We start from the raw sequence: 23,614 nt of genomic DNA, 5'->3' as shown, positions 1-23,614 counted from the left end.
GCATTATCTTAGTGGAAGGAAGTTCTTAATCCGAACTGACCATGCAGCACTCAAGTGGTTGATGCAGCTTAAGAATCCCGAGGGCCAGATGTTTGATTTACAACAATATTTGATTTATACTTGAAAATAAAATAATTTTCTTTTCTTATTGTTAATTTTTGTAATAAATCTGAAAACACTCGATAATCTGAAACAGTTGATGATAGGACATTGTTCATTAATTATATCTAAAATTTTCTGAATAATCTGAAAAATAAATAATATGTCGTATTTCTACTATCATAAAATACAATCTGTATACTTTATTTTCTAAAAAATTGATGTGTCCAAGTGATTTTCCCAACAAGCCCTTATTTATTTATTAACGATTTCATTCCATTTGATTGTTTCACACCTGAAAATTGGATCTTTCTTCTGTTTTATGTGAACTATAAAAATTTTCAGGTAACCAACCTTAGATTTTGTGTTATTTTCAGATAAATAATATTAAAAGAATAGAGTTAAGTAAGACTTGTTGTAGATTGAAAGAAATAAACGAAAAAACAAACAAAAAATGTTGTTTTTCTCTTTTTTTATATGTCATAAATATTGATGAACTTGTCATTTTAATTATATGTTAAATAATAATCTTTCTTACTATTGTATCCAATAAATATATTGATAAATCACTCAAATTATAGACCGGATTGATTTAAAGTTAATGGGATCAAAACTGATGCAAATCTAAATCAAGGTTGGGCTCAAATATTTTCGATGTTATTATAAATATTGTTTCATTTCTATCGATCGAAAAACTGATTTAATGAATAATACCGTCAAATAACAAGGAAATACGCAAATGTCTAAATCTGGTTTTATGGATGAATATAATTTAGTTCAACGGCTAATTTGAAATTAGAGCACGTATTTTTTGTAATCCCACACATATAAATATCCAATTTATTGATTCGTAGATAAGACTGAAGGATTATTATAGATTTAACTATTTGCTTGTGAGAATTAGGTTGAATTGCAGTAAGTAGATTATCTTGAATTTCACTTAAAAATCTATTATCTTCAAGTTGTTGACATTGTTGCCAGAAACACAATCTAATTTAGCTCTTAGACTAATGTATTCGTTAAAAGGTGAGGCATTTATTGATATATAAGCTTCATTCTACATTCTGACTACTATTTTTGCTAGTTAAGTGGACGAAATACTATCAAAAACTATGTTTAAAAAAATTTTGGTAAGTTTAATTCAGTTTCCAATATTTTAATTAGTCTGTAGATGATTAAACCTAAATTAGGATTATAAACGAAGATCTCATCAGAAAAGATATCTGCGAATTTTGATCTGTAGTTAGATAAAATCATTTTTTCGTATAACGAGATTTGTACGGACATGGCATTACCTACACTGCATGTCTGTCAATATGGAACTGTTCCTTTACATACCAACAGACATTTTTACACAATTTTTCGTATTAGGAAATTCCAATATCAGTTGGAGCATATTTGTAATGTAAAAGAAATCATATCAAACTAGATTCTGAATTGTCTCAAAAGGCGTTAATCATCTAGAATTCTAACAAGACTATTGTGACGTTCTTCGTATTTATATACACTCTTTCTATTCGTGGCGTGAATTAATAAACACTGTCTCTTACGTTATAATTGATTTATACACTATACAATACACTTAACTTATGATAATTTACTTATAAATCACTTAAATAATTTCTGCGATTACTTTCACTTATTCGTTCTTTCCACTACGATTATTTATTTAAAAATAAATTAACTGCGTTTACACAAATCTTTTATATACCTTGATAAAGTTCTAGAACAAAAAGACACACAACAAATAAATAAATAGACATTCCTAGAAATGAAATACTGTAAATAAACCGCCTGTTATAATAAAAAATTCTCCGATTTTTAAAATTCCGTTGTAGCTGGACGGATATTCATGATGAAGGTGATCTATAGATCAATATAAATAAGCAGTCAGTGTCAATATCATATTTTGATAAAGACTCAAAGAAAAGTCGAAACGTCAAAATTTATCTTTCTTTGAAAAATGATCAAAAAAACTAATTTTAAAACAGAAGAGATCTATAATCAAGAATATTTAGATGTATTAATATCTTTTTCAATTATTCATCAGATCAAAAAAAGTAATAACTGAGAGATGATTTGAGATGCTTTAATGTGAGTATAAATTTATTAGCGAGGCTTATCGTTTATATGCAGAGTAACCGATTAACAAATAGAAGGTGTTTATGTGATGATTGAAACGAAAATTTGTCAAATATTAAAATTATTGCGTATGCAACAGAAATCTCAATAGTGTTCAAGGCATTCTAAATTAATGCTTTAAACTAAAATGGACTTGGACAGCGAACTGTTGCTAGACAATTGGATATGACCCGTGCAACGGTTCGAAGAATATGATGCCAGTGTTATAAGGAGACTAGATCCTTTATTGTGTCAACCAAATTAAGAAATCGTCACCTTAATGCCATTCGAGTGCAGCAGCAAGTTGTGACTATTACTTACTCCAGCTTATCGACAAGCACGCTTGCGTTTTTCAGAGGATTATCTGATTTGCACGTTGGAGTAATGGGGATCCGTTCTGTTCCCCGATGAGACCAGAATATGCCTTCATGGTAACGATCGAGGAAGGAAAGTTTACCTAAGACCAAGCGATTTGCAAATTGCTGCTTTGAAGAGCGGAGTGCTTATGGAGATGGTTCCGGCATTAACTGAGGTGCAATTTCTATAGGAGCACCGAACCTTGTTTTCATTCCAAGGGTCGACCGTGTTCACGGATGAAGAGGCTTAATAACTGATAGATATACCGATGAGATTTTAGCAATTCATCTTACGTCAACTACATTGGAGGCAAATTTACCTTTATGCAAGGCCGCGCATGTTTTCTAGGTTGTCTTTCCCAGCCATTAATAAACCAAATTTAAAAACATGTAGTTACAGATTTATCCTATTCTATATAGCAAATTGGCGAGGTCAGAAATGTTGTTCTTCTTTCTCATCAAACTTATAACAAAAAATGTCGAAATTATATATACATCTACATCTATTTGTACTTGACATTATTTAAATTCATTCTGTTGATAATTTACTATAAAATATTGAAAATTATATGAAAATTTTACTAATGGAAAGTTGAATATCAAAAACTGAACCATTTTCGGAATCAGCACAATACAAATAGTAATAATTTGTAGTTAAATTTCGGATAAGAACCGCAGTTTCACTTCTAAAGAGCCGCATGTGGCTCGCGATTTGCAGGTTCCAACCAATTTTCAGCGATGCTCGAAACTGTTCAACCCTCCCAAATAACAGTTACCGTATTCCTCCTCAAAATAGGGGTTTATGTATACGATGACGTCCCCTCAAAACTATGCGTTCAAAATGGCTGAAATTTAAGTGACAATCTCTTAACGCATGCGCAAATAGATTTCTCATGTTATATTGATAAATGTTGACATCTTCAGAAACTTTTGAGACAACCTTCATAGCTCAAGAAAGAGCTATGAAGGTTGCTCAGCGCTCTTTAAGTTCCACAGTCTATGTGTGAAATAAATTTTCAACTTAATTCAAATTTTTTCTTAAAAGAAAATCGTTGCTAAAAATGAAAAATGAGAATATATTTTTATTGAAATACACAATAACAGAACTGTACTTATTGTAATAAATATCATTCAATTGCATAATATCCCAAGAATAAATAATTAGATAAATGAGTCATAGTTGAGTAATAGTTTTGAGAAAAATATTATTTACATTGATTGTATTAAAACAAATTCCACAGTGTTATTGATATCATTAATAATATTGAAATGATAAATAGAGAATCAGTTGAATATTGACACAAGAAATATTTTTTAATTGACAGTTCTGTAGAAATAAGTCCAATTCTAAAATTTTTTTGTGATATCTAAATATATACAAATATGTTAGGCAGAGCAGCTTGTTGATTCGAATTTGGCGCACTCGGTAGGTAAAGATATGTATTCGCTTAAGAACGGTTAAGTTAGTCCACTGTAGACGATTGTTCAATAAAGACTTCTCGATATCAGTTAAGGAACGGATTCATTCCAACATTGCGCCACTTATTCCAAATCACTGGTTGCTTGTTTTACGAGTAATCATTTGTAGAGAAGTTGCTTAGTAAAAAGAGAAACCCGGATTTCCATTGAAAAGTTATGATATTCTAGGTTTTCTGCTGGAAAACTTACTGGTACTATTCGTTCTGTCACGCAAAACTTAACCAGACGCCAACGTCTTCTCCTAGTGTAGTTTCCGTTGTGGGACATAGACAACGTCTTACTCTTCTACCTGTGTTATGAGCTCAATTTTCCACAGAAAGAAGAAACCCACAGCTTAACGAGAGTCATTGGTTTACGCACAACGATTTTTATTTTTGAATTTAGCTTGGGGATGAACCAGGTCTACTTAGTTAGCGAACAAAGTCGATTTCGATTTTCCGCGAAGAATAAATTCAACACATATGACATATAGTTTCTCGCTACAATTGAATTTTCCACACATCTCAAAAAAAATATAGCAATGTAACTACTAGAAGTACTGAATCGCAAATTATCAAGTTTTATCTATAAATTCATAGCAAAATCTAAATTTTTTTGTAGCTTTACAACTAACTTTGTTGAAAATATGTCTTAAATTATTCGATTTTTGAAATTTTAAGGTTAAATCACATCAAAATAGCCCCCTGAAAGGTTCGCTTTCTACTTCCCATTCCAATCTTATACAAAGTACCAAATTTGGTATTTTTCAGGTGAAGAGTTACAAAGAAATTAATTAAAATAAAAAATTTCCAGGTATAGACAGAATTTTACGCAATCGTCATATTTGGTCTATAATAACATTCAGCAAAGTTTCATGATTATTCGTTATTATAATTCACCTGCTATTGCGTATAATTCAGTTTCATAAATGTTTTCTGCTATTCTATCAACGATGTTCTAACCAGAAAATCTATTTTTGAAAAATATTATGAAGATATTCAACGATGATATAAATTATAGATAATTCTATTAAACTCAATCTATAAAGGCGCTTCGTTTAAATCTAGACCAGATCATATTCAAGATAACTTAATAAAAAAAAGAGTAGTATAATGTAGAGACTGTTTAATTTAGCTTAATTAATTCGTTGGAATATAATTTGATTAGATATAGTTCGAAAGCTCACCGCTGCTCTGATAATGCACACAAATAATACAATTCCATTAATTTGTTTGTTCTAGTTAATTCTATGATGTGTTTCATGAATATTATTCTGATTTGAGCTGTATTCACATAAACATTAACTGCACTTTCATTAACTTTATTTACAATATAACCATTACATTTAAACAATATTTTCAATCACGAAATGAGTTTGTTGATATATTATTATAATATTCATTCAATCAATTCCGTTGTAGCTTCAAATAAAACAATAATGACCAACCAGTCAATCAGAAGTCGAATTTCAATATTCCAGGAAATACTTGTTAATCGACATGTTACGTTGTATGACCCGCATCATTTGTGAAATCAACACAGTTACGGTGTTAACAATTTGATATAAAACCATCATCTACAAACTTTTTTTCAACTCAGTCGGTAACTAATAATTGATTATTAAAAATTCTAACTTTTAGAGATAATAGGAATTATTGAATTATCACCACAGTATTCAATGCTCATGCAGAAATATGCGAAATAAAATCTACGGTACAAGTATAACTAAAAGGAGGTAAATAGAATGAAAAATTAGACTCCATGAAATGAAAGATGTTAAAATCAATGAGTTATGTGGAAAAACACAATGTATTAGGATCCTTCCTAAACGGTTGAAACAGTTTTTATTGCACGTAAAGAAAGGAAAAAATAGAAAAGGTTAATTCATTTAATCTTCTTATTTATTAGAGAACATTTTCTATGGGATTCTCCATATTTCCACCATTAAACTTCTCCTTTTTTATATTCAAGATGATGAAAACTAGACTGAAAGACTTATTTGTATTCATTCTCTTCATTTGGGTAATAAATTGTGCTTTGGATGATATTAAGTCATGTCTGCAAGGGATCCAATTTTAAACCATGTCAGAAATGGGGTCAAAATAGAATAACTACTTAATTCAGTCCTATTCGATCATAAAGGAATAAAAAAAATGTTATAGTACTTCTATTCAAAGTGAAAGTCGATTTTAAATTGAGCAATTTATTTGTAAAAATACGATTTGTTTCTATATTGGTGAATAAGTATTATTTAAAAATATTTTGCAGTTTCAAAGTTGCATAGACATCTTTCAAAATTGTTTTGTACGAGGATATATTGAAAAATACTTAGCCTACAATAGAACCAACAAAAATTTTTATTACTCATCATATTCTCCTCTTAATTGGATACATTTATTAAAGCGAATCTGCAACGTCTCTAGACCTTTCAAAAAAATATTTCTTCTTGCTCTGCAAACCAGACATCCACAGCTTTTATTACTTCCTCGTTGAAAGAAAATTTACGACCTTTTAAACTTTTTTTCAGTTGAGGAAAGAAATGATAGTCGGACGGAGCCAAATCTGATTAATAAGGGGGGTGTTCTAGTAATTCAAACCCTAAATCACGAATTTTTTGCATTTGTGTGCAGAGGCGTTGTCCTGCAAAAACAAAACACCTTTGGATAGCTTTTCGCGTCTTTTCTCTTTAATTTTTTCCCGTAAAGTGGTCAGTAATGTCGAATAGTAATCTCCAGTTATTGTTCTACCCTTATCCAAAAAATCAATCATGATTACTCCATGGCAATCCCAAAAAACTGAAGCAAGAACTTTTCCAGCAGATTTTTGGACACGAAACTTCTTAGGTCTTGGAGAACCAAAGTGTTGCCATTCCATCGATTGTTGCTTTGTTTCTGGATCGTAGAAATGTACCCAAACATTTGGGGATCCATTTTGCAGCAATTTTTCTCATGTCCAAATTGACATGAACTATATGATGAACGCGTTCGTATGAAATATTCAGTGCTTCAGATATCCGTTTTAGCCCTATTCGACGGTCTAATAGAATCATGTCATGAACTGCATCGATATTTTCGGGGACTGACACAGAAACTGGCCTTCCCTCGGTTATCATCTTCAATGGAAAATTTATCTCTTTTGAAGCTTGCAGTCCAATTTTTCACGGTCGCATACGAAGGACATTTCAATCACCAGGGGTATTAAGCATATCTTCGTAAATCTGCTTACCTCTTAACCCTTCTAAATACAGGTACTTGATGATGGCTCGATACTCCAATTGTTCGATTTTCACAATTTCGATGGACATATTTTTGACGTGAAACTTTACATTGACACTTCTAATAAGTTATTGTTCGTTGCTATGGTAACACAATATTTTGTTTATGCATGGAACTGGTCTAGGGTAACTAGATATCAATACATCCTCGTAATATTTCATAAACAAATCCATCTTATTGAGTTAAGCTTTGAAAAATGTATGGAAATTGTAGGTTAGCGCTCTTTAGTATTTAAAACTTATACTCTTATAAAAAGTTCCCAGAAACCTCTGGGCGGCGAAAGATTCAACACAAATGTGCAAAGAGTCACTTTCATCCAGATGTTTTCATACACTGAAGGACGTTCCATCTAATAGGTTTGAAGGACGTATAAACTCTTTGTAGAACCTTATCCCTTATGTGGAATCGGCTACATGACAATAAAGAATAAACTAGAAGAAGATAGATAATGTGAAAAGTAGTTTACTCTACAGGGGTTACGACAGGCAAAGAAATTCTTGGAAACCTATAACCGAAGAAGATTCATTAATTATATTAACCTAAGTACGAAGAATCTTTGAATATTAACACATGTCTCTTGCCATTTCCATAGACATATGAAGGGGAATCTGCTAAGTAGAGGATGAAACTTCTAGCCACAATCTTTTGAAATATATGAAGGACTAAGGAGCTTTCACATCTGGGGGCGTATGGATTAGAAAATATGCTTCAACATAATTAAAGCTACAAAACATTTACAATTTTTGTATACGCCATTTCGTATCACCTTCTAAATTCAGATTTTTTGTAATCGAAATCATTTCCAAGAAGAAAACTGATTCCAATTTTATAATTATAATATATTTTTATTTTTTGCAGGTAATTGTAATTTCTCTGATAAATATCATTGAGAAAGTCGAATCAAATGCTGGTTTTCAATCGTCTCATCTTTTCGTACCATCTGTCAAGTATACCTACGCCACTCCCTTGCAGTATCCATCGACTGGTAATTATTTTCCCAGCAACACCAATACACTGCAATATCCATTAAACAGTGGCTATTACCCGGTAGTTAGTGGTTCTATTTCCGGACAGTACCCAGGTGTGATATTCCATCCCATATTTGGTCCTATTCAAGGACAGATACCTCAACAACCACCTATAGCTAGTATACCCACAGCGCCTCAAGGAGATATAATACCTCTAGGAGGTGTTCTTTTGGATAGTGATACTGTTTCTGTTGATGCTGCTTATTGATGACAAAGCATTGGGATTTAAAAATATATATTACCATACATTTTTGAATTTTTTAATAAATTTTTTACAAAATTCATATATTTTTTTTTGTTTTCAACTGAAATAACTCAGTTTCATGAAACTTATCAACCTCTATGCGAGCAATGTGGTTTGATGTTATGCTAAATATTAAACTTGGTAATACAGCTGTCGCTGTAGGTTATGTTTTTATGATTATTGGCAGAGTTTGCATCAAAATTTCCCTAACTTTCCCTTGATATGCCAATAACATTGAAACATTCGAATTAATACCAAAATTTCATGGAGTAAATAGAAGTAATAAAGGAATAGATTACCAAATATAGGAAATAACAGTCTTAGAATTTGACCTCTCAGTGTCAGACGTACATTTTTCATAGGGGAACTTCGTAATCTGCGTTAATAATATGAAGAAGGAAATTTATTAATCATCGTTTTACCATTTTTAGGCAGAATCTACTAAGAATTTTTTGAATAATTCTAGTGAATAAATAAACAAATAAATAAGGAGGCCTCCCAAGTAAATGGTTTTGAAAAACCATATAAAAATTTTGTTTCTGAAGAATAATACAGCTACGCAAATGAAAGAGAAGTTAGATACAGTGTACGAAGTCTCTGCGCCGTCTTTAACGACCTTAAAATTTAGAGTGACTGAATTCAAACATAACCTTACATTTTGACTCACGACGAGGGTTAGAGACAGTCAAAAACTACTATAACCAGCCAGATCATTGGAAACTTTTACGTGATGCTCTAAGCCAGTGTCTAACGTCAACATGAAATTGCACCTTAAAGTTCAATACCTCGTATGTGGCATTTTCCCGATTTCAATGTTTTTTCACGAATATTTTCGGATTCGCTTGCACCATCGTAGCAGGTCACTGCAGAACAAAAGTACCTGTTGTGATGTGAGTTTTGTTGTTACTTTATTAACGTTAGTGAGGTGAATAAATGTTTCTCAATTATTATTATTGCTAGAAACGTATATTTATAATGCATTTCTTCATAAATACTTCGATTAAACAATAGGACAAGGTTCTTCGTGTTTTCTTGAAAGTGTTCACATGTATCATACATACATGGTAATGCACTACATTTTAACAAGCTGTTAGTTCATCTCAAATTAGTTTGTAATTTCTTATTTGTAGGTACAGTTAGAATGGGATCACAAAGAAAAGAATTCTAGATAATACAAAGAAAATTACTGAAGACAATGCTGCTATAAATATTATGGAAGATGTCGGAATTGTTTCTGAAGATCAGTAAGAATGATTAAGTGATTGATACCTTAAATTGATTTTCAAATACGACTGGGAATTACCTAGATAAAGATGTTAATGATAAAAAAAAACTAGTCGTATCGGACGTATTTAAGGATTTGGAGCAGTTACTACCAAATGGCCATTATAATTTAACTTCTTATTAACGTTGATTTAAGCTTCACACAAAGTCACCACAGTCACTCTGATGATGAAAAATTATATTTACCAAATATAAACTTAGAAAATAGTTATAATAATGACAATATTGATGATGGAAAGGGAATTGAGTCAAACAATGATATAGATGAAGAATACATACCAGATTCATACATAGAGATTGATGATGCATACAATGATAGAGTATCTAGCAAAACAATAAAAATGTTGAGCCAAAGGCAACCGAGGTCATCGAAAATGTTCACTAATATTTACGATTTGTTGATAATGATTTTGATTGGAATAAATTGTTAAGTATAAGTATAGTTTTTAGCTTTCTTATAATAGCTACAATATACAAGACTTTTTATTGATAATAAAAAAAGTTTAGTTCCATTTTTTTAACTACTCACGCCCAATTTTATGTGTACAGTATCTAGAATGGATTCTTATTGTCGATGCATACTAGGCTTATAAAAATAAAAATAGTTCAAATTTATAGTAAGAGTTTTGTAATAAATGGTTTCTCTATGAATCGGTTGCAAAATAAGCACAGAACTAGCTAAAACGAGTTTTCTGTAAAAACAAAACTACCGACAAAAAAAATAACACAAGGTATGGCTCAATGACCGTCCGATCAAAGGTAGAGAGGCAATCGGTGTGTAAAAGAACGCATTTGTCGTGTCTTGACTCCTGAAACGAAGAAACAGTCAAGACAGTGAATTGCAATGAGTGTACCTGCTCCAAAAAAAGCGAAGACGGTTCCATCAGTCGGAAAATTGATTATCTTTAAAAAGTTGAAATAATAACAAGATAATATCAAGCATTATTACTTAATAGAGGAAAGAAAGAAATTGAAACAAAGCGACAGAATTCGCAGGAACAGAAAATACCTTTCCATGAGGACAACGCATTTTCTTACACATCGGTGATCGAATGAATAAGATTCACGATATGCACTTCGAATTCGTTGACCAATCGTCGACTTTTTCCTGCCTCTTTACCTCAAAGCTTCACTTGCAGGAGAAAGATTTTTATTAGATGAGGACGTTATCCCACACGTAAAGTGAATAGAATTGAATGGAGTTATTCCTACGTTAGATCATGAAATTATATGAAAAGTTTAATAAGATATAATGAGGAATAGACAAAGTATATGAATCTGAAAAAAAGAGCATTTGATGAAGTTGGATATTATTGGATATAATTTCAAATTATATTTTCTTATCAGACTGATAAAAAATCAGCAAAATCTTGCTAATAGTTTATGATTTTTCATTAACCTTGTATATATCGTAAACCCACTAGAGAAAAATGTTTTCTCGCAATCAAAATACAAAAACGTTTCAACGAGCCCCTCGACGCGGTTCAAAAAGAAGTCAACAAAAATAAAAAGCAGTGTCCCGACGTCGACGCCGTCAAGTTGCGTCAAGTAAAGCCGACGTCCGACCTGTCGCACCTCCAGCGCCTTCTTCGTACTCCTATCGACGATCTCGACTGCGTTACAACTGCATGGCCCGCTGCGATTAGAAAGTATCTGCCTCTCGCCGTCGACTCTTCGGTGTCGCTGCCGATTTTCCGACGTTTCGTCCTTTTCTCCGTTCCGTTGCCGCAACGCCACATAGATATCATACACACGTTGCGCTACATACTTTAACCTTTTATTCGTTTCTGTTTGTCGGCTCGTTCTTAGTCTTGCTGATGCTGTGACAATTTAGATTGTTTCGTTTTTCGGTGATTACATTTATTTTTTTACACGTTGGGGTTAATGTGGGGGATCTTCTGTTCGCCGCACGTGATTGGTATGTAAATTATTATGTCATTTATTATAAATAATGAAAGTTAGTAGTGTGTTGAATGATATAATTAATAAAATTGAAAATTATTTATATAAATTGATGATCATTAATTTTTTTATACTGTTGATTGCTGTTTAATTAGAATTATTTATTAATAATTTTCATATTATCTATTTTTAATTTATACGTCGTAAAGCTTTGCAGCTTTAGAGTCATAGAGCTTCGATTATACGGGATTAGCAAATATCAAAAAATATATTCTATTGCTAATGAGTTGAAAAAATATATATTATATTTTTATTGTAAATAAAATATAACACTACGAAATGTAAAAAATACTTTTAAGTTGAAAAATTGATATTTACAGAATTATATGTAAAATAAAAACTAATTGTTTCCATAGAAATGATTATTTGTCCAATTAGGAAGTATTTTGTCTAGTTTATCTATTTATTCTGACTTTCTAGATATACTATAATGTTTAGACTAGGTCGTACCAGTTAAATCTAGAATGTGCGTCAGGCTCAGGTTGCCTAGGCAAAACTAGTTCTGAAGTCTTGAAATCGAGCTTGACCGGTAAAATATATGTACAGAATGCGACAACTTTCCTTTCTTTAATGGATATTTGACTGAATAGCTTGAAAACAGTACCTTACACTCCGTTCTTCGGTTCGTATTTCGACTTCTTTTAGTACTACCCCATCTTTTTTATAAATCTTGGTAGCGGTTGTTCAATTTTTCATTATATTATTGTCTTAAAAATATTTGTAATGTGAATATTTACCAAGAGAATTTGCCAATGAACCATTTCGTAGACCCTCAGTTTTCTAATTAAAGTTCAGAACCCCAGATGGATTTGCCAGGATAAATAGATATCAACTTGGCAAATTTGCTACAAAACTGAATAATTTAGTGTTGGTATACATTATTCAGTTTCTCTTTATGATTCATTATAATTGGGTTGTGCTCCTGCTGTCATATCTTTCTGCCTATAGTGTTAATTGATGTCTTTCTATAAATGTAATCACATTGCGAATCTATTAATGATATGCATTTGTTGCTGAATCCTTATAAAGTTATTTCAATCGAAAGCTTCTATAAACAGTAATAATAATTAGATACAAACACTTCATTAAACTTTGGTTAATTATCTATTTTCTCCCTATCAATAAATAGTTATACGTTTTGTGGAGGTTATCATTATAAATAAAAGATTATTATATAATTATTTGAATGCCATTTGTCTACATTTCACTCCACTAAAAACCGTATGATATTTCGTAGTCTTCGATATCGTTTTCTGTAGAGTTGTCAATATCGACAAGAACTTTACATGAGTCTATTACATTGTGTAAGACACTCATGTAGTTGTCTTTATTGAAATTCACGAAAACAACGCCTCTGATTGGTGGTTTATATCTGCCAAAAATCATTGTCAATTAATATTTAAGACTTCGTTTCTCGTTGTAAAGACTACAAGGTGTGTTCTTCCCGAGGGCTCAATTTCGACTCGTTCTGCGCATCTCTCAAGTGCCAATGAGAAATCGCTCCCAAATTGTAGCGTCGTTTTGAAAGCGAATTCTCATTGGTTGCCTCCCAGCTGGTGAGCTATAGCACACCTTGTAGTCTTTACATCATGCTTCATTTCATTCTATAAACATAAATCACCATCTAGTATTTCTTATGTAAACTTGTTTAATTGGTTTCGTTTCCATTTCGAACAAATAATCAAATTGTGTCTTAAGCATCCTTAAACATTTTTGAAACGCTTTTGGATCTTGTTGCAGAAGTTCATTGTTCAATAAATTTAACACGTTCGAAGTGGAGCGAATTCTAGGCCTAATCCAGGATAACAGATGTTAAGAACTGAATCGACGTCTATTTGATTAGAATGAATAATATTGTCGTGAATCATATGAATTGAGGTAATCTAATCATAGGTAAACGACATCAGATCCGGTGTATATAGAAAAGGGGGTACTACAAGGTTGTGTTTTGTCGCCAATACTGTTGTAGTCTGCGCACATATTCAACCAAGCAATAGGCGATGAAGAAGATGGAATAAAAATTAACGGCAGGACATTAAACAACATACGTTATGAGACGACACGGTTATAATTTCAGACAACTGGAAGCCCTTCAACGCCTAATCAACAGGTATGAAAATTAATGTAACAAAAACAAAAGTAATGGTCATAACAAAACTTCCACACCCACAACTGAACATAAACATCTATGACACCGCAATAGAGAAAGTTGAGAAATTTAATTATCTTGGCAGCTGTATGACGGCAAATGTAGACCCTGACGTCGAAGTTAAATCACGTATAGAACGAGCTAGAACCATATTCCTAAAGTAGAAAAACCTATTATGCAACGCAACCTTAAACTCAACCGCTCTGTAAAGACGTACGTGCAATCAGTTCTCTAGTATGGAACAGAAACATGGAAATAAAAAGTGGATACCATGAACAAACTTAAGTTGATTGAAATGTGGATCATCCACAGACTTTCATATACCTATCGATGAAGTGCTTAAATGTATGAGAAACTTACAACAATAAAGGGAAGAAAGATCGCTAAAGTTTGATATACAGAAATTTATAATAGAAGGAAAAATCGAAGGAAAAAACTTGGACTTGGTCGCAGACAACATTCATGGTTAAAAAACATACGCGATTGGGGTGGTGTGAACACATCATCTTTAATTCGCACCACTCAGGACCGAAATAAGTATACCGAAATTATCGCCAGCCTCCATTAAATGGAGGTGGCACCTGAAAAAGAAGAAACATAGACTTCACATATTATCAAACTTTTTTTCCCACATTTGTACCAAAAGATGGTCGAACAACATCACAACACTTTTTTGTCAGCTATAGAATAATTCCTGAGACTTTGTGTGTAATATTTATTAGTTTCAATTATTGATATTTTCGTTTTGTAATTCCCTCAACCTTAACTAACCTTGTAGTAAAATTTTGGCGTTCTACGCATCCAAATTATAAGCCATTTATTTGTTATATTTTAGTCAGTACTTTTTATATTCTTGTATCCAAATTATTATTTTAGTCTGGGTTATATTCCGGTATCCAAATTGAATTTTATAGAATTGTTACCGGATTGAAAATCTTTTTATTCAAGCTAAAAACGAAGTTTGAGATAAACAGATTCAGTTTGTACAGAATTTTATTTTTCAACAAAATTACTCCCCAACAATTTGAATTCGTTTCCAAGAACTTGTTGGTATAGGATATTGTGAAAATTTTTTGCGACCCTTCCAATTTCCAGTTTTTTCACAAGATTCACACTTTTCCATGTTATACTAGCTATCCCTATTTATAAGAGAATGATAGACTTTGTAGGGTGAAAACTTATTTAACTTATAATTTAATTATAATTACATTCTTTTCATTATTTTCCTTACTTGTTTTTTGTGATTTCTGAATTTTTGGGTAACTTAATCATCTCAAATCCTTTAGAAACATGAGATATTCTCTTGAAATGGACATTTATTTGTTTTTATATTCTATTTATGCACAAATACAGACTTTTGAGTTCGATATTAATCCTACTACAAACAAATGTATAGGGAACTAACAATTTTGCTTTTTCTAGTTAGCTTTTATATTAATACAATAATCAACTTCAGTGTGTAAGCTTTAATTATGTTTTTGAGTTTAAGAGTTTATTTCTTGTAAATGTACTATTTGAAAATCATCAAGGCCTGAGTCATGAGGTCTACAAATATTCCTTTTGTAGCTCTCCAATGATTTGTTTCTGTGAATAAATAGCACTTGTATTAGGCTGGCCATACGTCCCGTTTTGAACAGGACAGTCCCGTTATTTTAGGCTTTTGGGGTTGTCCCGTAGGTTTACGAAAAGTCCCGTTTTTTGCCAGTAATACGAAAATTTTAATTATTTAAGTTTTATGTAATAAGTAAAAACTGTTACTTGGTAATTTCTTATTATACATTCATGAAGATTTGGATTCACTTCTTCTGTATTTTCCCTGATGAATAACATTTGTTCATCTGATAAATCTCGTTTACAGATCGAAACACTAAGTTCCTTGTTGATGGTCCGAGTGAATTTCGATCACTCTTGTGATGAATTTCACGAAATGCTCATAAAAAACAAAAGTGTATTGAAAAACATAAGCAATTCCCAAAAGAACTTTTTAAACAAAGAAAAAGAAACTACCCAACAATCACTCGAGTGAAAATGTTGATTGAACTGGTATACATTTTGATAGATCAGACTATTTAATTGAAGTGAATTTGTTTTATTTTAGGAAAAAAAATTCAGTTTTGGGTTAGGCCAGTATTAAACATTCTGAAAATATTTTACATTTTTTAATGTTTTAAGGGCTTTGAAATTTAAATGCTAAATAAATGCTGGAGTTTCCTGTACCTTTCCCGTTTTTGAACAAAGTTTTTATGACTAGCCTAACTTTTATACATGATTTGTATAACAAAGTTGAGAAAATGCTCATAAAGCACCAAAACTTACCACTTTTGGGTTGATTATTCTCTTTTTTAGTTTACATGGAAGTTTTAAAGTATAGTTAACAAAATTTGTTTAACAACAATAATGACAGAAACCAGACAATTTTCTGAAAATATAACAAAGACTTCTTTCTGGTATTCAATTTAAAATGAAGACTAAAATTAGGCATCACATGTAAGCTGTATCAGCTATAACCTGTCATTGGTTCAGGATGCCGTGAAAGAAAAGTAATGGTAAGGAAAGAGCCCTCCAACCATTTTGATGATGGTTTTTTGGATAACAGCGACGACTGACGATTATTCTTCAATAAAACCTTTATTTCAAAATACATATTTACCATCACCGACAACGCATACCCTTGGATTGGTATGATTTTTTTTTTGAAATTGGTGGAAATAATATATTATTCAAGAGCTTCGAGAAGCAGAGTACCGACTTCAAATTCACGCCAGATTTCAGTACTGGCGAGTCACATTTGATTGTTAAAAAAGAATTGAGTGATTTCGGAGGGGTCAAAGCAATAGTCGGAACTTCTTGGCTTCTGTTTTAAGGCGTGGACCTCACTTGTAAGAGAAACGTACTTTAGAACTTTTAGAAAAAGAAATACTGCGTTTTTCCCATTTTACAGTGTGGACAGTTCGTTATTTGTCGTGGTTGTTTAATAAATTGTTCATACAGTTCAAAATTGCGCTCTAGATAAGATTTATTCTTATCTATTTTATTTCTCTAGTTATCCATATGAACTTAAAAGTTCTGTCTGCAGTTTCCGTATACGAATTTGCCATTCATTCATTTTTATTTTGTTTTTACGTTATTTCGTCTGCATTCCCGTAAAATTTTTTCATAATGATTCTACTTCCATTGAAAAACGTGATTTGTGATGTAGGCGTCCTGTTCACGTGTAGCCTGTATGTAAATTATGATATAATTCCAAGTCAGTGTTTTTTGAATGTTAAAAGGTCAACGCAAAAGAGAATGTTACTGTTATATGAGTGCGACAATTATTAACTATTAATATTATTACCACTATTCAAGGAACGTAAGCAGAATGTTTACAAAGTGAGAACTAGAAACAACCGCTTTGCAAAATTCATGCTTGCAAGGTATTATGAAAAATATGGTTAAAGAATTGTTATATCGCTAATTACGCATGCTAGATCTATTTCAGCAACTTCTTCTTGAGACAAGCATTAATATATTTGAACCCATTTCGACTTGTCAGTCTGCTACTATAAACGCTTTAGTGAGATAACATCCATCATAAATCACGAACAAGTTTACACATACATCAAATTCAAAAAAAGTAGTTAAGTATTGGTCTAAGACTATAACCTTGAGACAAAAATATAGATTTCCTAATGGAAAAGTATTTACTAAAATATTTCAAAAGAGGCAAGGAGTTCACAAGGACGTACTGGATCACTTAGAAAAAGATAATTAAAGAAAGATTCTTATCGATATCCGTCATAGTTACCAGATTGAAATCCACGTAACTTTTGGTTTCTCACTAAAATAAGAAGATGTCTTATGTGTCATTAACGAGGAAGATATGTTATGGGCTGGAATATCTTTAAAGAATTGGTAGGTGCATTACAGAGATTTTAGATCCACATGTTGTTACCATGTCGCTAGAATAGAACACCAGTACAGTCTAGAGGTGAATATTGTAATTTTAGAGTGGCCCGCACGCATCTCGGACTCAAACCTTCTTCAGCATGTGTAGGACAATATCTACAGATTTCAAATAAATTGTGATATCACCAATTATACATGTTAGATCTATTTCAGCAAGTACGTATCAGAACGAATTGAGTTGAGACAAGCAGTAATAAATTTGAACCTATTTCAACTTGGCAGTTTTCTACTTTAGTCGCTTTAGTGAGATTGTGTCCGTCGTGAAACAAGACATTAATATCAAGTTTACAAGAACTACTGAAGAATGTATCTAAAACTATGGACTCAATTTAAAAATACAAAGTACCTAATGGGAAACTAGTGACTAAAATATTCCAAAGCGTGCAGCTGTAAACTCTGGAGTTCACAAGAAGTGAACGGAAAGATATATGAAGGAAAAACCTGCCGACATCTGTCATATTCACCAGATTGAAATACATGTGACTTTCAAATTTACTATAACGTCATTAAACTCTAAAGATATTCTTAAAATTTTCCGGAAAGAACCAGAACGTTAATATACTTCGAGGTAATTGCTCAAGTGTGAATATTTTCGAGAAATTGTTATATTTTCGAATGAAATGAGAAAGAAATCCGCCAAGTTTCAAAATTCCAAATATTCTAATCTCACATTATTAATACATATACAGCCACTTTTTTTGCGGGAGAAGTTCGACGTGGAAATAAAAATTCAATTTATATTTACAGCAATTTGTTATCGATAGAGATAGCGCTTCTAGTTTTCCATCTATCCATATTTCTTTCCTTATCATACTCTATTTGTGTGAATAGAGTCGCTGCAGCGGTCACCTTGAAGTAGTGAGTGATTTTTTTCTCTCAAAGTAATTCTTCTTTTGATCGAGGTAATTGAAATAAACATCCTACATCATCTTCATGGCTAAAAACTGACGGGTTCGTTAATTAGATGTATCACTCTTTTGGCAGAGGAAAAGATACATGTTCTAATTATTTAAAAAAATATAATTTGACAGGAAAATTCATTAATAAACTAATTAAAGAAACTATATACATAAAAAAATGAATATCTATCTTGCTAAACTGAGTATTATACAATCAATCAATGTGTGGATACAATAATAACTCTTATGCTGATCTTAATCACATTTTCTGTATATAGAAATCACAGTTCACTACTTATATTTGTCCATAATTTTTACTTTGAATTCTACTTACTTTGTAAGCTCAGATTTACTCGTAAAAATTAGTACTTGAGTAGATTCATTCGAAATATCTCCTGTCTAATGATCCACACACTAATAAAAAATGTGTCCAGTTCAGTCGTGAGACCGGAAGATATGATAGAAGCCCAGTATAGGGACGGCCGGTGTCTCATACACCTGCAAACAATAGCTCTACGAAGAAGACATGTAATGGCAAAACAGTTTCAACAAGAGTTAACTGAAGCTCAAAATATAAAAGTAACTTCGTAAACCGTGAGAAATTGGAATTATAGTTGGTGACACTGCTACTCAACTGACCAGGAAATATCGAGAGATTAAGTTAAGATTTGCAAAAAAACATGCGAACCTTTCACCGATAAATCTATATGTCACTCATATACTTAAGATCGGAGAATACCTTTTGTAAAAGAGATGGTGATTTTCTTTACGGCATAAGACTTTCAACAAATCTTGGGGTAGGGTCTATTGTGTTGTGGGGTGGAATATCTTCAAGAGCTAATATTGAAATGGAATTTTTGGATATTTTCTAGTAATTTGTAAATACAGATTCTTTGTAAGTACTTATGAATCGGGTATATAATTAGATTCTAAACGTATTTGATAAAGAATCATATTCATTCAATGATAAACAATGTGGGAAGAGTTGAAATTTTGTATTTATTTTTTATTTTCAATCTGTGAAATTTTACAAAGAGCAAATGGTTTAAAGAAATATGAACTGTCTTGTAGGAAAATTACCCAGTGGCAATTTCTCTTCAATTAAAAAATAATGGTTTGATTGAAGGATAACCACACAACTCATCACTGTGACACTAAAATCTGTCAGGGAGATCACACGAAAAATGTTTTCTAAGCCTTCGCTAGCTAAGAGGTCACATTAGAGGTTGAGCAAATGGGATGTGTTGAGTTTCCATGCAGAAGGAGTGAGATATTTCTTCTTTAACTTAATATGGATATCACAAGCGATAACGCTTTTGAGTACATACCAAGGAGCATTTACAATCATTCTGAGTACTTTCTATTGAAATCTTTCTAGAATTGCTATAGTTGAGCTGGATGCAGTGTTCCATAGTTGAATACTATGACTTCAGATGGGTTTTAGTGTGACTTTGTATAGTAGCACCTTGTTGGTGATTGTTAGTTAGGATTGGAATTTTGCACCCTCTTTTTGTTGCAGAAGATACTCGTTTAATATTACAGTCGGACAAGTTCCTGTCCGTTGAGTGTAGGTAACATGCACAGATTTATTTTCATAGCTGGGTGTCATCTTCATATGTTGTGGTAGTTACGTTGTTGTGTGTGTGTAGAATATCAGCTGTGTTCATTCGATAGATGATCGGGCCAAGTGCACTTCCCTGTGGAACTCCTGACATAATTGGATGTAGAGTGGTAATGTAATTTTTTGGATTTTGGGATTTGGAAAAGGTCGTGCGGGAGGTTTTTATTTGTATTTATAAAGGAGAATTCACAATGAGTTCTGCTGCTTTAACCAAATATTTGTAAGATTACTTTTTGTCCATATACAAAGATAAAATAAAAGTAACGAGCGCTATAAGTAATCCATAACCTTTGTGAGAATCAATCACGGAAAAATAGGTCATTAAGGCTATGGAGAAAGAAACTTTCTAAACGATTGGTATAATTGTATAAATTGTAAAAGCTTTTTTTTATTAAAACGTATAATCCATTCCAGGGAGATGTCACTGCTTTTTCAATATTTAAAACAAAGTGATTAATATAGATTTGCTAGAAGTGATGCTTGTGAATGCATAGTTAGTATAAATAATGTTCAAAATATCTGATACCCAAAATTTCATAATTCTTCGAGTTCAATACCTTTCATACATTTTTGTATTTTCCTTCTCCTAATATCTAATACTGTTTTTTTGATACAACGACTAATTAAATGAATCGTGTTTCCAGCTTGTATGAAGCGAACAAAAGAATTTTTAATAAAACAACTTCAAAAAATATTAATATACTACTCCTAAAATCAGCTTCCAATCCGTTAAAGATTATGTTTAATTTTTATTAGCAGTCATAACCATGAACAATAGCCATCAACTTTGAACCCCAGAGAAGTTTTTAATTAAAAAATTTCAATTAAAACTTCATTTTGATAGCAATAATTAGGGTATTTGATTTCAACGAGCAAATGAAGACTTCAAACAAAAGGACGTTCAAGGATAGACATTTTTTGTGTCGTAAAACGTTCCAGTAATGAATCTAGCATGATTACTAATTCTATTTGTGACGTGGGGTATAGTTCCAGACGAAGCGATAATTAAAATTTATTGAAATGTTATTCTATCGATATTTTTTCCTTTTATTATTCCAACCTCTAAATTGAATTGATGTTTGATGAAGAAACCTTGAACTAGTACAAAGCTCTTATAATTCAAATAACAAAATCCATTCAAGTAAACGTTCTTTACATGGTTTTAGAATAAATTCCACTCAATCACTCTATGTATTTTGTGTTACAAAGAAACTGGACAAGTTAGAGCTGGCAACACTGCAACACTGTCTAAATTTGTCTACTATCACGTGTATAGAGATCCATACGAATCGCCATCGAACTATCAATTACAACAGACCTGCATTAATATTATCTATTTTATAGGAAACAATATAATTTTTGTATTTAGAAGATTCCTTTAACGAGATCCCTGCTCTTGAAGCAGAATTCTGAAATTACTTCTTTGTGTAATGTTTGGGAAAACAATTTTCCATTAAAATATTGTAGACCAACAATTTTACGACTTTTAATTACCAGTGCTTGAATGATGATAAGAGATGTTGAACATTTTTGTTGTTATTGAGAAATAAAATTTCTAGAAATTTATTAAATACCAACTGTGTGTGGAATACGAGGAAATTTCTGCACAAACTTTCTGTATGCATTATGAAACGGTAAAAGGAATAACATGCTTTGAAACTGGAAAATTTTAACGGAGAGCAAATATTTGAGTTTTACTGTTGTTTTCCGAGACATAAAACATACACTGATATATGGTTCTGGAATATCAACAGATTATGCAGGATTTTTTGTTGGTTTTGCGTGGAAACTCTACCTGGAATACACCTGAAGTTCTATTAAATTATTAGCTGGATTTTTTAATTAAAATTCGTCCAATTTACAAGTAGTTACTTTCCTTTTTTGTGAATAAGAGCTCTCATAGGATGGAATTCAAAAATTTTCCATCAAACTTTCACGTTAAGAGAAGTTTACTTCGATTTATTTGACAATATCATTTGAAAAAAAATATCGGAATCACTTTAACATTATCGAATCAAATTAATATGTTATATTCTCGTGAGTGGTGATTCAGAGCAGTAATAATACTACAGACAATGTGGCAACGAAGGCCGCTTTATTTCAACCTCCGATCGCTCCGTGCAGACGCTACGTGGGCATGCGCTATAGGCAACTGCGAAGCTCTGGCACTACCTTTCTGGCTATTAAACAATTTCGCCTTTTCCAATAGATATTCTATTATCCGAATTTTAGCTAAAGTCCCAGGAGGATAGACAAAAACTTGGTCATTTTTCGACGAATAATCTTTTATCCGGCATTTAGCTAATACTCCGAGAGAATAGGCATGCGTGGCGCGCCATCAGCCAACTCCCTATTATCCTGGGATATTGGCTTAAATCCCAACTTGTCTATTGACCTAAGACATCTACATGTTTATTCTGTCTTAAAATCACATGAGCTTAATGTGTATAGAACCTAGGGTACACTATTATGGAGATATAATAAAAAAAAACATATTTTCTTTAGAATCAAATCGCATCGTGTCAAGAGAGTTCCGACACAGGCTTACAAACGCTTTTGAATTCATTTTCACGCGAAATGATTATTATATTTTATTATACATTATAAGTAAACAGTAAAAGGTTGTGCTAAGGTAACTAATGTATTAAACTGATGAGAATTAATATTATATCACTGTGAATAGTAGACTGGTCAAATTAGACCAAAAAATAAGAGTGAAGCTACATAAATTCCCATTAAGCTGAATATCAGTGAAATTGTTTAATATGCAATTGAAAATAAAAGTTGAATGTTCCCCATCATTCCCGTGTGTGGAAAAAATTTTATTCAAGGTCAAAAAATGAGCTTTTCGTGATTATCAGCAAAACGGTAGGTTTTATCATGAAAATACCTCGGACAGAAATTGTTAATCATAAAATTGTTCACAAGAAACGTATCAATACTTTTTTTCCTACGAGCAACCGTTTCTGAGATATAATGATTCAAAAAGTTTTGAAAGTTATAATGTTTCAGATTTACTGTCATATTCAATGGCTACAATGATTGCACGAGAAATAACAAAGCTGCAGAACAACATCCTTGAAGTTTAGCAGCATCTTCGTCAATTGATAATTTATTTGATGAACTTATAGCAGCTCCCGCCAGTCAACAACAATTTCTTACAAGTACTC

The 23,614-nt window shown here is 31.9% G+C and overlaps 2 protein-coding genes across 2 annotated transcripts in view; both read left to right on the top strand.

Annotated features, from left to right (window-relative positions):
- The first annotated feature begins 1,187 nt into the window (after window positions 1-1,187).
- LOC130898482 (uncharacterized) lies at window positions 1,188-8,621 on the top strand. Its single transcript, XM_057807822.1, has 2 exons — window positions 1,188-1,229; window positions 8,168-8,621. Exons 1-2 carry the CDS (start codon window positions 1,212-1,214, stop codon window positions 8,543-8,545), a joined length of 396 nt encoding a protein of 131 aa, XP_057663805.1. The 5' UTR covers window positions 1,188-1,211; the 3' UTR covers window positions 8,546-8,621.
- A 2,837-nt stretch (window positions 8,622-11,458) lies between these two features.
- LOC130898481 (uncharacterized) overlaps window positions 11,459-23,614 on the top strand; it is a 191,955-nt gene continuing 179,799 nt past the window's right edge. The window contains exon 1 of the mRNA XM_057807820.1: window positions 11,459-11,783. The gene's annotated coding sequence lies outside the window, so the exon portion shown is untranslated. The remainder of the gene's footprint in view (window positions 11,784-23,614) is intronic.

The sequence above is a fragment of the Diorhabda carinulata genome, chromosome 10 (genome assembly GCF_026250575.1).
Source record: "Diorhabda carinulata isolate Delta chromosome 10, icDioCari1.1, whole genome shotgun sequence".
Lineage (NCBI taxonomy): Eukaryota > Metazoa > Arthropoda > Insecta > Coleoptera > Chrysomelidae > Diorhabda > Diorhabda carinulata.
Note: the sequence above shows the minus strand (reverse complement) of the source record. Positions and strands in the feature narration are given on the sequence as shown.